General features: G+C 35.6%; 1 protein-coding gene across 2 annotated transcripts in view; it reads right to left on the bottom strand.

Moving 5' to 3' along the window:
* The window catches only part of LOC106880640 (disintegrin and metalloproteinase domain-containing protein unc-71), a 274,677-nt gene that overhangs the window by 17,581 nt on the left and 243,867 nt on the right, over positions 1–13,229 (bottom strand). Inside the window, exons 8-16 of one of the 2 annotated variants that reach the window (XM_014930680.2) lie at positions 9,037–9,122; positions 8,283–8,342; positions 7,715–7,786; positions 6,479–6,648; positions 6,168–6,249; positions 5,071–5,158; positions 4,053–4,079; positions 1,662–1,713; positions 950–1,055 (exon numbers count right to left, since the gene is read on the bottom strand). In XM_014930680.2, coding sequence (XP_014786166.1) covers positions 950–1,055; positions 1,662–1,713; positions 4,053–4,079; positions 5,071–5,158; positions 6,168–6,249; positions 6,479–6,648; positions 7,715–7,786; positions 8,283–8,342; positions 9,037–9,122 — 743 coding nt within the window. The remainder of the gene's footprint in view (positions 1–949; positions 1,056–1,661; positions 1,714–4,052; positions 4,080–5,070; positions 5,159–6,167; positions 6,250–6,478; positions 6,649–7,714; positions 7,787–8,282; positions 8,343–9,036; positions 9,123–13,229) is intronic. The other variant, XM_014930681.2, reaches the window with a different exon arrangement.

Below are 13,229 nucleotides of genomic sequence, written 5' to 3'. Positions count from 1 at the left end.
GAAACCTTGCTGTGTTCTATTCACTTCCACCTGTCTCTCATGAGAATCATGAGTATTTCAGTAGCCAGTGGACATAATTTATTAGTGTATTTAATGTCCCCCTTTTCCAAAGCTGGCCAGAGTTTTGAATGGGGGATTATCTGAGGAAGGATTTTGAGTTTGGATACTCTTCTTATTGTGAACCCTCATTAGATTTTCAAAGAAGAGATGGATTTTTTAATTCTTTTCCACAAGCCTTTGTAGGAACACAGTAACTTGTAATGCAAACAACAATTGTTTAACATCATATCACTGTTTTGCTCAGCTGGTGAGAAGCAATGCTGTAGAATGTCAATGCTTGCACTCACACACGTAAAAAAGCTTCCATACAGTTTCCATCTACAAAATCCACTCAACAAGGTACTGGTTGGCCTGGGGGCTATATAAAGAGTGATTGAACTTGAAAGTAAGCACAGTTTCAAAGTGAATTTCTAAACCACACAGCCATGTCTGTATCTATGATATTATAGAATATATTATAGAAATCTTTACTCTATATGATGACTATATAACTAGTTGAGCAGGCTCCTACTTCATCATTAAAACTATCGTGCTTCTAAGACAAAATGGATCATTGGTTGTCTTGCTAAAAATAGTAACCAAGTCTTCCTTAAATCAAACCTACTAGCTTACAACAACAACAAAAAGAAAAGGAAAAGAAGAAAAGAACACATTAAATAATGTTTTCTGTAATATATTAGGGCTCATAAAAGATGGGGTGGTCACAACTGGAACATTTTTGATCATAGACTTATAAACTATAAACTGCAACCATTGTACCTAACAAAAATAAACCCCATTTTCATGTTATTTCAGTCAGTGAAAAAAACTGTGCTTATGAAATATTTATGTATGTTGTATATATATATACATATGTGTATATATATGAAGAGTATGTATATGGTCATACCTTTTGTGGGTGAATCATACAAGATGCCATCCCCATGCTGAGCCCTGTGTCCAGATCTTTTCGACTGCAGTCAGAAAATAATCGAGAGTGAAGAGCAGTTGAGCGTCTGAAAGTAAAACGACAAAATATCTCAAGAAGGAGTTCTGAATAATGTAACATTGCATTTCATTTCATTCATTCATTGCATTTATCATTACTAACAGTAATTTTATCAACTTGAGTTTTTTGCATTCAGGACTGTGAAGCTTTTAGAATATACACAATCTGTGCTAGGCTGCTGTTGTCAATGATGTCAGTAACCAAGTGCTATTTCCAGTCCTTGAACTCATAGGGCCAGTTACCCTGTTCCCATGATGTATAAGAGATTGAGATCTTAATATTATCTTAGCACAGGATGCTGGTCCATTGTGGAGTTGACTCATTTACAGTTGAGTGGACTGGATCAAAAAAAAATGAAGGGTTTTGCTCAAGAACACAATGCACCAACCACCCAGTCCAAGAATTGAAATCACAGTCTTACAATCATTAGAGAAACACCCAAACCACTATGCCATTCTTCCTTCACATTGTTGCTGATGGTGGTGTTAATAATAATGTTTTCTAATTTATGCACAAGGCCAGAAATTTCTTATTAACACCAACATTTGCCATACATTTAAATTTAACGCTGTAATAAGTTGTGGAAGAATTCTGTGAAATAGTTGATACTTACAGAACTGTTGTGGACATCAAACATCCAAACTGATCTTTACAAGAACAGCCACCTAAAGACAAAAGCGAAAGTGAAATCAGTAAAATGTTTAAAAAACAGATAATGCAAGTGAACTAAGGATGTGAGATATGATAAAGCCCTTTAATTAAATGCCATATAATCTAGTTTTATTGCAGTAGACATATAAATAGAGAAGTGAACTACATTACAGTTTGATGGAAAGTTTATCTTTTTTTTAAAAAAAAAACAGCATTTATATCAAGTGGTATGTATGTACCAAGCCTACAGGGGAACCTCTACATTACGGTTTTTCAAGGTGTGGAGAATGTCCCACTCGTGAGGTATGGAATACTGCTGAATGGGGGGTGAGTAAATTACAAGTGAATAAAACTTGCAATAAAGTTTTAATTAAAACATCTTTATTTATATATATATATATATATATACATATATATAAAACCCTTCACTCAGCTAGTTTTCTTAAAGTCCTTCTGTTGCCATTGGTAGCCTCATAAATGACCTGCCCTCTCTACTCCAGGCCTGCTTTAAGTTTGGCAAATCTAGGTGATTGATTGATTGACTGAAGGATTAATCAAACAAATGATTAGTTAACTAATTAAATGTAAATGAAATGAGTAACAATAGTAAAAGGAATGAAATAGATCCAGTGTGTGTGTTGATTTTTGAAATAATGTCCCTTCCCAAGATCTAACAAATGATCTTTTACTTCTTGGTAAGCATATCGGATCAGTTCAGGAGTTTCATTTGCTCATTGCTCACATAAATTCACTGACCCAATGCATCTGGTACATCTCAAGTTCTGAAAAAAGGGTTCTTTCATTTTGTATCATTCAACAAAACAATTCATAAAAAGCGTACAGACAACAACAGCAATAAGGAAATCATAAACAACAACAACAACATCGAAAGCAACAACTATGAAAAGAAAACTTTACTATCATCATCATCATCATCATTTAGTGCATATTTCAGATTTATTTGAATGACAAAATGATAAGGGAGGGAAGGACAGTGAGTGAAATCCAGGAAAGAGAGATAAAGAGGAGAAGAGGATAAGAGAAAGGAAATGAGGTAGAAATAAGCCGTGAGAGAAAAGATAAGGAGAAAGAAAGGAAACTAAGCCAAGCAATGAGATTACCATTGCCTTGGGAAATAATAAAATACACAGGGTTTAAAAAAACCTCGGATGTAAAAAAAAAAAAAATGACCCATCCAGAAAATCACCTGCAGAACCATGCATCTACTGCAACCTGGACAGCCATGATGACATTACAGCAAAGTAACTCTCCAAATTTCATCTCTCTAAATTAGAGGCTTTAATGAGGAAGTTTGCTTACATTTCGAACATAAATGTAGAAGTATCAAAAAATATGTAAATAAGAATTTTGACTTATAATCCAGCTGTAAATAATAGCTCATAATACATAATAATGATTTCTAAACTAGGCAAAAGGTCAGAAATCTTAAAAGAAGGACAGTTGATGGAACTGACCAGTACTTATCATGTGAACTCAGAAGGGGTGAAAAGCAAAGCCAACTTTGATGGGATTTGAACTCATAATATAAAGGGATGTCTTTAAATAGTGCAAGGAATTTCATCCAACACAGTTTGTGTCACTATCATCCTATAATAATAATAATAATAATAATAATAATAATAATAATAATAATAATTACTTCTTCATTAGACACGAAGGCTCCAGACACACAACACAAGAATCAGGTCAGGAATTTTTAGAGAAGAGTAAATTTACTTATCTTTAGCACAAAACCAAAAAATATTGCAGAGTTCAGGGACATATCAATTAAACCAAACATATTACTCAAGTAATATATATATTTTGTAGATCCTAAGAGAATGAAAAGTAATATCAACCATGGAGGGGTGGATTCGAAATCAAAATATAAAGAGTTGGAACAACTTTCATTATGTATCAATTTCAACAGATCAATAACAATGAAAACACATCAGTAATGAAGGTTATTTTCTAAAATTATTTCAGAGTTAGGCGCAAGTCCACTTATTTAACGAGATAGGTGTAGGCAAATTCATCTGTCCCACTACTTCACTGCAACTTATTGTATTGACCCCCTGATGGATCAAAGGCACAAATCACCCCTTGTTCAATTTGAACACTGATTATAAAGGGATGTTACTAAATAACATGCAGTATTAAGTCAGTTAATCTACAGTTTCTGTCAAACCATATATCTATGATTACTAACAGAGGTGGAAGGCCTCGAGTTTGGAGGAAAGAATTATTGGTCAAATTGGACTCAGTGCTTGACTGAGCTAAACAACAAGAGTAACAGTAACAACATCAATACAAGACAACAAAATTATCTCACAGAATGTTAAAGGCATACTACCTTCATGGTACAGTTCTCTCCATTTATCTGTTTCAAACCCCGAATAAAGAGAAAAAGTGGGGGAAAAAAACAAGAAAAAAACCTAAAGTGTTAGTAAAGTGTTAGATAAAATTGATAAAAATAAACACTGAAACATCAATCTACAGATTAATAAAGAAAAGCAACATGGGTTTGTGTGATATTCATGTCTTTCTGAAAAGGCTTTAATGGATGTAAAGAGAACTGGTTTCTATTGGGAATCAAAATCAACTGGGTTGGTTTTTACTTTCAGGCAGCTTACTTCTCACACCACTGGTGCTTACCAAATTGTAGCTCAGAACAAGTGGATGGATAAATGGTTTAGTGAAGTCAAATCTGACTTCTGGTGGTCCTTCGGAACATCTACACCAATAAAGTGTTTCTAGCACATACAAATGTGGTTTGCCATTGTCTTCCTCAGGATGTCAATTGCTCTTTTGTTTTTTAGGGTAATTGAACTCAGCATTTATTTGATGGTAAACGAACTAAGTTAGTTGTAAGTTTAAGTGTTACAGCAGCTGAGACAATGCTATTGTGCAGATGGGACACAAACTTCCAACCTGCCAGCCACCTTATTCATTAAGCCCTCAACGCTCTAAGTCCACCTGCTAAGCTTTCACACAATTTATCAACTACATTTCATGCATTAGGAATTACACGACTAAGATGGCATGGACTGGGATTTAACACAGAACCACACAGTTGTGAAGTCAATTTCTGAACTTCTATAACCATGGAGCTATGCCTCAGGTCTCTTGAATTGTGACTCTTAAGAAAAGATGCTTAGATTAAAAAAACAAAACAATAGTACAATATGAATTTTATAATCAATGGCTGTAGAAATAGTAGAGCACTTGAGCTCACAGATATGTTAAGCAGTCATTGTCTTAGCATGTTAATTTCACAGATAAGATTAGAGTTAGATCAGTTTGTTCTGTTGTATTTCATACAAAAATAATCAATATATTAGAAATGGGATTGAGAAGAAAATAAGCCTTACTGTCTTCATCATGTTTTATGCCTAAGTTGTGTCCAATCATGTGAGCCAGAACAGAAGCAGCTTGCTGAGGTTCAAATGGGCGGTCACTCTGAAAGATACCAATTTTTTTTTTTGTATTTCAAAAGAAAAAAAAATCTAGTTGAACTGTATAATAAATAAAAAAAAAATTTAACATACCCAGGAAATCATAATTTACTATATTTACTTGTGTATAAGTCACATCATAGATGTGTGTGCAGCTGTGAGAGAAAATCGTTGAATCACCATCCATGAGTTATCAAAGGATGTGCAGATTAGTTATGGTTCAGTTCAGTCCATTATCATTGAAGATCTGCCAAGTTTGTGCCAAAACTGCTTTCAGCTGACCAAAAAGACACTCAAGTTGCAGTTGCACAAGATTTCTTTGACTGTGTCAAGAATGATGAAAACTTTTTGAAAACTTGGCATAGGCCTCTGAGAAGATATCACTAAGCTTTTGGCAGAATTTGATGCAGATTCCCTGCTCAACTTTCTCTGTCATGGTCAATGCAACAACCGCACGCTACACACCTTCCTTCCAAGCACTGCTGTAGTGAAGTGAGCTAGAACGTTGAAACTTAGTGCGCAAGCACAGTAGAGTTCAAGGTCAACCTGTGCCAAGCAGCTTCACTCTGCGTGCTTTAGCTTCGTTACTATGGCAACAGTCCAGATAATTATTGATCAGACCATGAATTCAATTGACATCAAATGAATGAAAGGCAAAGCCGACCTTGGCAGGATTTGAACTCAGAATATAAAGAACCAAGAGAAATGCTGCTAAGCATTTCGTCCAATGTGCTAACGACTCTGCCAGCTCACCACCTTTCTGCCTCGTAAATATAATAATAATTGTTTTTAATGACGATATTGATAGGAATAAGAATTGGAGTTATTTAGACCTGTATATGATGATTGCTGAAATTTAAAACCCCAACTGTGTAACACCTTCATCAAGGATTCCTTCTGGTTAAATAACTATTTAAAAAAATAATCCTCCATTCCTGATAGCGGATAGAAACAATGAAGAAAATTGAGACAGTATGAAAGCTTTCTCTATGCAGTACAAAGGTCATACATACCCTGGAGACACCAACTGCTCTATCTGTGCAGAGAGAGTCTGGAATGGACATCCCAGATACCTTGTGGTCCAGTTCCTGACTCCTGCATAAAACAAGAAGAGTAAAAAAAGTTGTCTTTTTTTCTTTTTTATACACACATAGATACTATCAGGGACATTTTAATACCAACAGAGCTCCATAATCAACTACAAAACAATATACTACATAATGTTGGATAATTAGAGAGAGAGGGATGGAGACAGGTAGATAACTAGATACAGAAAGAGAGGGGAAGGGAGGAGGAGGAGGAGGAGGTAGCCGAGCAGACTTACGTGACGAGATGTACCAGGGTGTTGTTGAGAACCTGTGGCATGTTATTCCTTTTGAATTCCAGGAGGTTCGTCAAAGTTTCCCTGACATTAGAACTAACCTCAATCTGGTTCTCACTGTTCCACAGTTCCATGTACACCAAAGATAACCGTACAGACACTTCTTTGTAATACTGTAAGAAAGAAACAAACATTATAACACATACACAAGCAAACAACAAACATGCAAGCCCCTATCTAAGATAGAAATCCACAGCTTAGATCATAGGGAACACAACACCTTAACATGTCCTCATCACCTCTCCTAAACCAATCTTTTCTTCTCCCTATTTTTAGCCTTTCCATTTCTTGTCCATCTTTCGTATTCTGTCTTTCTTAGAACTGCCGTCTATGTATTGTCTTTGTCAGAGACGAAAGCTCCATCAGTGGAGCTTTTGTCTGAAAGTGGAGATGGGAAAGCTTCGAAAACAAACCTCTCTTGACTAATTAGTAATATCTTTACTGGAAAAATTGAGGAGAAGACCCTCTGATATACAACATCTGGTTCAAATAGTCCCTGACCACTCTACACTTGTTTGTCATTAGATACTTAAACAATAGATCACATGTTATACAATCATACATACAAATATATTTGTATATTTATATGTATATATGCATACATGTGTGTATGAGCATGCAGTGGAGGTGCGACTGAAGGCAATTAGAGATTAAATCAATTAAAATAGACTACAAAGACCACCACAAGTTCATATCTTTGTTGCAGTGTGGTGGCTTGTGTGCCTCAATGATCCTAAAAGTTATACTGGAGTGTAAGCGCTTGGTAAGGCTTCCCATGCTGGACAGGTCAAAGGACAGAGGTCAGATTAATCTAATATGCACCATCTCTTCCCAGAGTTAAAATGGGTTTGTGTAGGACCAACAAGACCAGGGATAAGAAACAGAAAAGACAGCCTAGAATCGAGAACAGCAGAGAAAAGTCCTCAATGGCTTATGTTCCACAGAGAATGAAGAGCTTCAGTACATAGTAAGTATACTACAAAAGACAAAAAGTTAAAAAAAAACAAAACATGTTTTAGTAAATTTAAATTGCTAAAATAACTTGTCTCACAAACTTAATAACATTTAACATTTTCCATAATTATTAATAATGTCAGAAACTTAGACAAGTTAGAAGCAAGCAAAGAAGTGCAATATGGAGAAGAGCATCAAATGAAACATCAAAATAGATACACTTACTGCATCAAGGATATTAGTTGTTCCTAGGGCATAGCGCAGCATATCAGGTCTGGTAAGGTTAAGGGGCTTGTACTGAAAAATAGATAAAATACATATAAGAATATAAGTGTCATAGACCACATGGTTGTGGTGGGGAGGATAGGTAGCACTGAAGAAAGACCTCATCTCCATGAAGTGCCTTTGGCAGTGGTTATTAACTGGGGTCCATACAGTCCTTGGGAATCTACATAAGATTCCAATTCTTAAATTCTCTCTGTTAACAGAGAGAAGGGTTTATTCTGTCAAATATTCTGCTTATTCATTCACATTGCTTTGAATTAATCATGCATTGTGTTGTAACTACAAAATTTTGACAATGTGATTACGGTTCCTAGAACAACATGGTAGGGTAGGTGTGAGACACTGGATCTGACTGGTCTGAGTGTAAAACACGTTGAATATTTGAGCCAGATATGGCTGGTTTAAATGCTAAAGGACCCAAAGTGAATTCTTGAACCATTTTTTTCTTGGGTGGGGAGGAGATCATCTGATATATCATCAAATTTGGCGCTTTCTGGATCATACTTACAACTGATGAGTCAAAAATAAGAGCCAACTTCACTTCAACATTAATATCTCCACGGGAGTTCTGTAGGCAAAGAAGAAAAGAAAAACTGAAAGAAACTTTGAAAACACACAAAATAAAAAAAAAAAACGATGGACAATCAATAATAATAATGGTTTAAATTTTTGGTAATAATAATTTAATATAGAAGGTGACAAATTTTAAGGAATGCATATTGTCAATTTGACCAATCCAAGTACAACACTGACTATCTGGACACTGATAATTTGGAACCTCTTATAACTTGCACCAATTTACACTAATGATGTGCAAGTACCTGTATTTCATTTAATCATTCAAAATTTAATACTTGTTGAATTTAGAATGTGTTGACCAAGGTGACCATAGCTGGTTTGGAAAAATCAGTAATCCAGAAAGGCTTTGGAACCAAAGGTTTCAGAAAATCAATGTTGTAGCTGTACTTAACCTGTACTTGTTTTATCACCCCAAAAGAATGAAAGGCACAACAGACTTTGGTGATATTTGAACTCAGAAATGTAAAGGCATTTTGCCTACTGCTCTGTCATATTTGTCATTCCTCCTCCACCACTAACAAAAAACATTTTCTAATATTGGCACTCAATCACAAAGTTTGGATGTTGGCCACAGTTAATTGAATCAGTCCTACAGTTTGACTTATGATAATAATGATAATAAGAATTGATGAAGTGTTGTTTAATAAAGAAGTTGTTGCTTTAGAATTATTAAACAAATTTACCTGCTGGGTTCGTAAGTTCTTCAGTCGGCGGGCAAATTCCCCTCGATGGAGTTCATTGTAAGGCAACCAGTGGCTTCGTGTATTTCCTTACGAAAATAAATATGGATTAATAAAAATACAGAAAACAGGTCTGGTATACTATGCTTTATAAACATACACATGGTTCATAATTTACAGGCAGGATTGCATAATTATTGTGAAACATCATATAATCTTGTTAAAACACCTCATCAGTGTTCAGTAGTGTGTGTGTGTGTGTGTGTGTGTGTGTGTGTGTGTAGCCATCATCACAATTGAATATGATTTAGAATGTACCATGCCTTTGCTAATTGCTTTAGATAACCATGAAGTCATGACACACCCCTCCAACCTTGACCCACTGAAACATCATGAACAGCCAGATGAGAGAAAATTGCACCAGTGGGCAGATGATACTCATTTTCAAATGAGTAAACAGGAGTAAAATGAAGTTCTTTCATCAAGGGCATCGCTTTGCTTCTAACCAGTTTTGATCTCAAAAATGGTGATGTCGGAGATCCATACCAGCATGGAAAACAGCCGTTAAATGAAAATATACATTATATAAATATACACATGTGAATAAATACATACACACACACACACACACATGTATACACGAAACTGAACCAGATGGCTACACCAGGCTCCACTCTGCCAGATCAGATTGGAGCCTGGTGTAGCCATCTGGTTCACCAGTCCTCAGTCAAATCGTCCAACCCATGCTAGCATGGAAAGCGGATGTTAAACGATGATGATGATGATGATGATGTGTGTGTGTATGGATCAGATTCATAAATAGGTTTTCTTGATATCATGTTCAAAATCCAGAGACAGAGCATGTACACTGATGACAGTGGTGAGATTTCTCTATATGTGCGTGTGAACATGAGTTTGACTGTGTGTGTGTGTGTGTGTGTGTTGGGTGTGTGTGTTCAAGGCCATAACACCAAATTATAAACACACTGTGAACTTAATATCACTCCGCTATTATCATGTTTCCCTTCCACCTCCCAAAGTTACTGAATAAATATTCTTTTCATCAACAATGGCTGTTTGTGTCATGATTCACTTTGAACTAAAACAAAAGTAATTCTGTAAAGGTCAGTTAATAAAAAAATCTATCAGTCTACTTCCTGATGTATCAAGTATTTTATTTGTATCTATAAGGTTGGCACTAAACAACTAAGACACACACAATTTATGTTGTGTTGTTATGTTACATGGTAGCATACATATGTCTAGTCGGTGCCAATATGGAGAGATGATTCTAAGAATAATAATGATGATGATGATGGTGGAACCACCAACATTGATAGAAGTGAGGACAAAGACTATAGACAGTGTGCTTGCATTATTTGATTTCGGAGTGACAATGTTTTTTTTATTGGCAAAAATGAATATTTATGATCATCTGTGTATGTGTGTGTATACAAACATATGCACATATGTGTATATATGTATATGTATGTTGTATTTGTGTGTATATATATACATATGTATATATAAGAATATATATGTATATATACACACACATTTATATAAATATTTTCTGATCTCTTAACAGCTCCGTTATACTGCTGCTCTCCATCCACTTGGCCCATCTCTTATCTTCTTCCTCCATTACTGATTGATATTTTCCACTGACAACACTTCCACCCTTGTACATTATTCACTACATTACCTACCACTCTCCTCCCTTGCCACCCGCTGTCCATATTCTCTTTTACACTCACCATTTTGTACCTTGGCACTATGCTCCATCACCGATTCACCAACATCTCTATCTCCCTTCCAGCTATTCCCACTCACTCCGATATAATGTGAGACAGTCATGTATCTCTTCCATACAGCAAGATCTCACTGTCTGTCCTTCTATCATATTTAAACCTCTCAACACCTGGCTTGAAGTCACCTATATATCCTCACTCAGGTGAGATGAGTTCTTTTCTTTGTCATTCTAGTTACTTAGTGATGTCCTTCATCCTAGTGTCATGAGAAAAGCACACAATACAATCTGTAAACTGGTTGATGTTAAGAAGGGCATCCAACCATAGAAACCATGCCAAAGCAGACATTTGGAGCATGATGCCATACTCTGACTCATTGGATCCTGTCAAACCATTTAACCCATGCCAGCAGGGAAGAGGGATGTTAAATGATTATATATATATATATATATATATATACACATACACAATTGTATATTTGTATGTATGTGTACACACACACACAATCTCTTTGTGTGTGTACACACACATGCATATAATCATAAATATTAATGTTTCCCAATAAAAACCATTCTCTCAGAAATCAAATAGTGTAAGCACACACAATATACACTGTCTTTGTCACCACTGCCATCAATGTTGGTGATAGCAGCATCATCATCACCATCACCACCACCACCACCACCACCACCACCATCGTTGGCGTCATCGTCATCCATCTATATTGGCACAGACTGGACATGTTTTATAGTTCAGTATATATCATTTGTCTCAATCCTATGTCACACTGTCATACATGAACATTACCATTTTCAAAGTAGACTCATTCTTTATTGTTGAGATAGAAATAACAAAGTAGCCTTTATGTGGTCTCTTGACCTGTTAGAAATAGTAACTCAATACCCCTTAAAACATGTGCTTCCATTAAAAAAAAAAAAAAACAAGGAAAGAAACATTGGATAACGTAGTCTGAGATAATGTCTGTAACAGAAACATCAGGATGGTCATGACTGTAATTCATTTTGAATATGAGTCTTCTGAGTTAGGGCTGACCTAGGGTTAAACTACACCTACGTCAATTAGGCTCTGTTGCCACTTACTCTTTCTCTCTTTACCACAAATAAATTCTACTGCCAACACTCAATGCACATCAACACATCATTGCTTCAGATCACATCTTATTGTCCAAGCAAAAACAGATATGTGCGATTAAGGGGTCCTTGGGAATTCTATCTACTGGCCTGTGAATAGAGTAGAAAGTGTCTCAGGGTTGCACAAAAAATTCCAGTCTGTGTCTGAGAAGTTCTGTTTAGGAGTCATTTGCCAACTTAAAGTAAGAGACCTTTTCTCTCCTTTACACTTCACATTGCTTCTGTAAACCCACTGAACGAATGCTTGTATGGAAGAATGGACATATTAAGATGATGATGACAATGATGCTGTGATGACTGGAATTTCCTTTGATTACAGGCCTACCCAATCAGGACTGATCTGAAGGTAGAGCTAAGCAGCAACAACAACAACAACAACAACAGTAGCAGCAATAGTTTTTACATAGAATAACAGCCAATGAGGGAATTTCAACATGGTCAATCACTCTCTTAGAAAAAGAAGCCAGATTTTTTTCAAATCACATCCTACCATCCTAAATGAAAAAGTACACATAGGATGATGTAGTCCTACATAGACTATGTCAGAGAATAAGATACACATTGGATGATGTAGTCCTAAATAGACTATGTCCGAGAATAAGATAGAATGGTTATGTACTGGAATGTCATTGATCATAAATCTGCTGATTCATCATTGACCTGGGGCTAAACAGCATGCCATATAGTGCTAGGATCATGAATAGTAAGACACATGCAACTAAGTATTGAGAGCTAAGCACCCACTGCCCTGTTGCTATTCTCAAAAACTCTTACGATGATACAAGTATTCATGTTTATTGATATTTGAAGATCACAATATAAAGAAAAGATGTTAGAAATATCTTCTTGGAAGAACCTGAAGAAACATTTTTCCAAATATAGAGACCCAAAAATAGAAATATAAGAGAAGCACAATGAAGAGGTTGAAGACACAAACAATACTAAATATAATCCAGTACAACAGTGATGGTAGTGTTGGGGGTGGTCATGGCAATGTGCTAAAGGGTGTAATGGAGGATATTATAAATATACAGTTTGACAAGATAGGAGGACTGCTCCAACTAGCACAACTTATACAGAGTAACTTTGTTTATGAACTGCACACATCCACATCCTTTGAGGAAAACTGGCATGGTAATCAACTCACACACATATGTATGAGTGTATATACCTATATATGTGTGTGTGTACAAATATATGTATATATTTGTATAGATGCATATATATATATATATATATGTATGTATGTATATATGTGTGTGTGTGTGTATATATATATATATATATATATATA

The sequence above is a fragment of the Octopus bimaculoides genome, chromosome 9 (genome assembly GCF_001194135.2).
Source record: "Octopus bimaculoides isolate UCB-OBI-ISO-001 chromosome 9, ASM119413v2, whole genome shotgun sequence".
Classification (NCBI taxonomy): domain Eukaryota; kingdom Metazoa; phylum Mollusca; class Cephalopoda; order Octopoda; family Octopodidae; genus Octopus; species Octopus bimaculoides.
The sequence above is the reverse complement of the archived record's forward strand: the minus strand, read 5'-3'. Positions and strand labels throughout refer to the sequence as shown.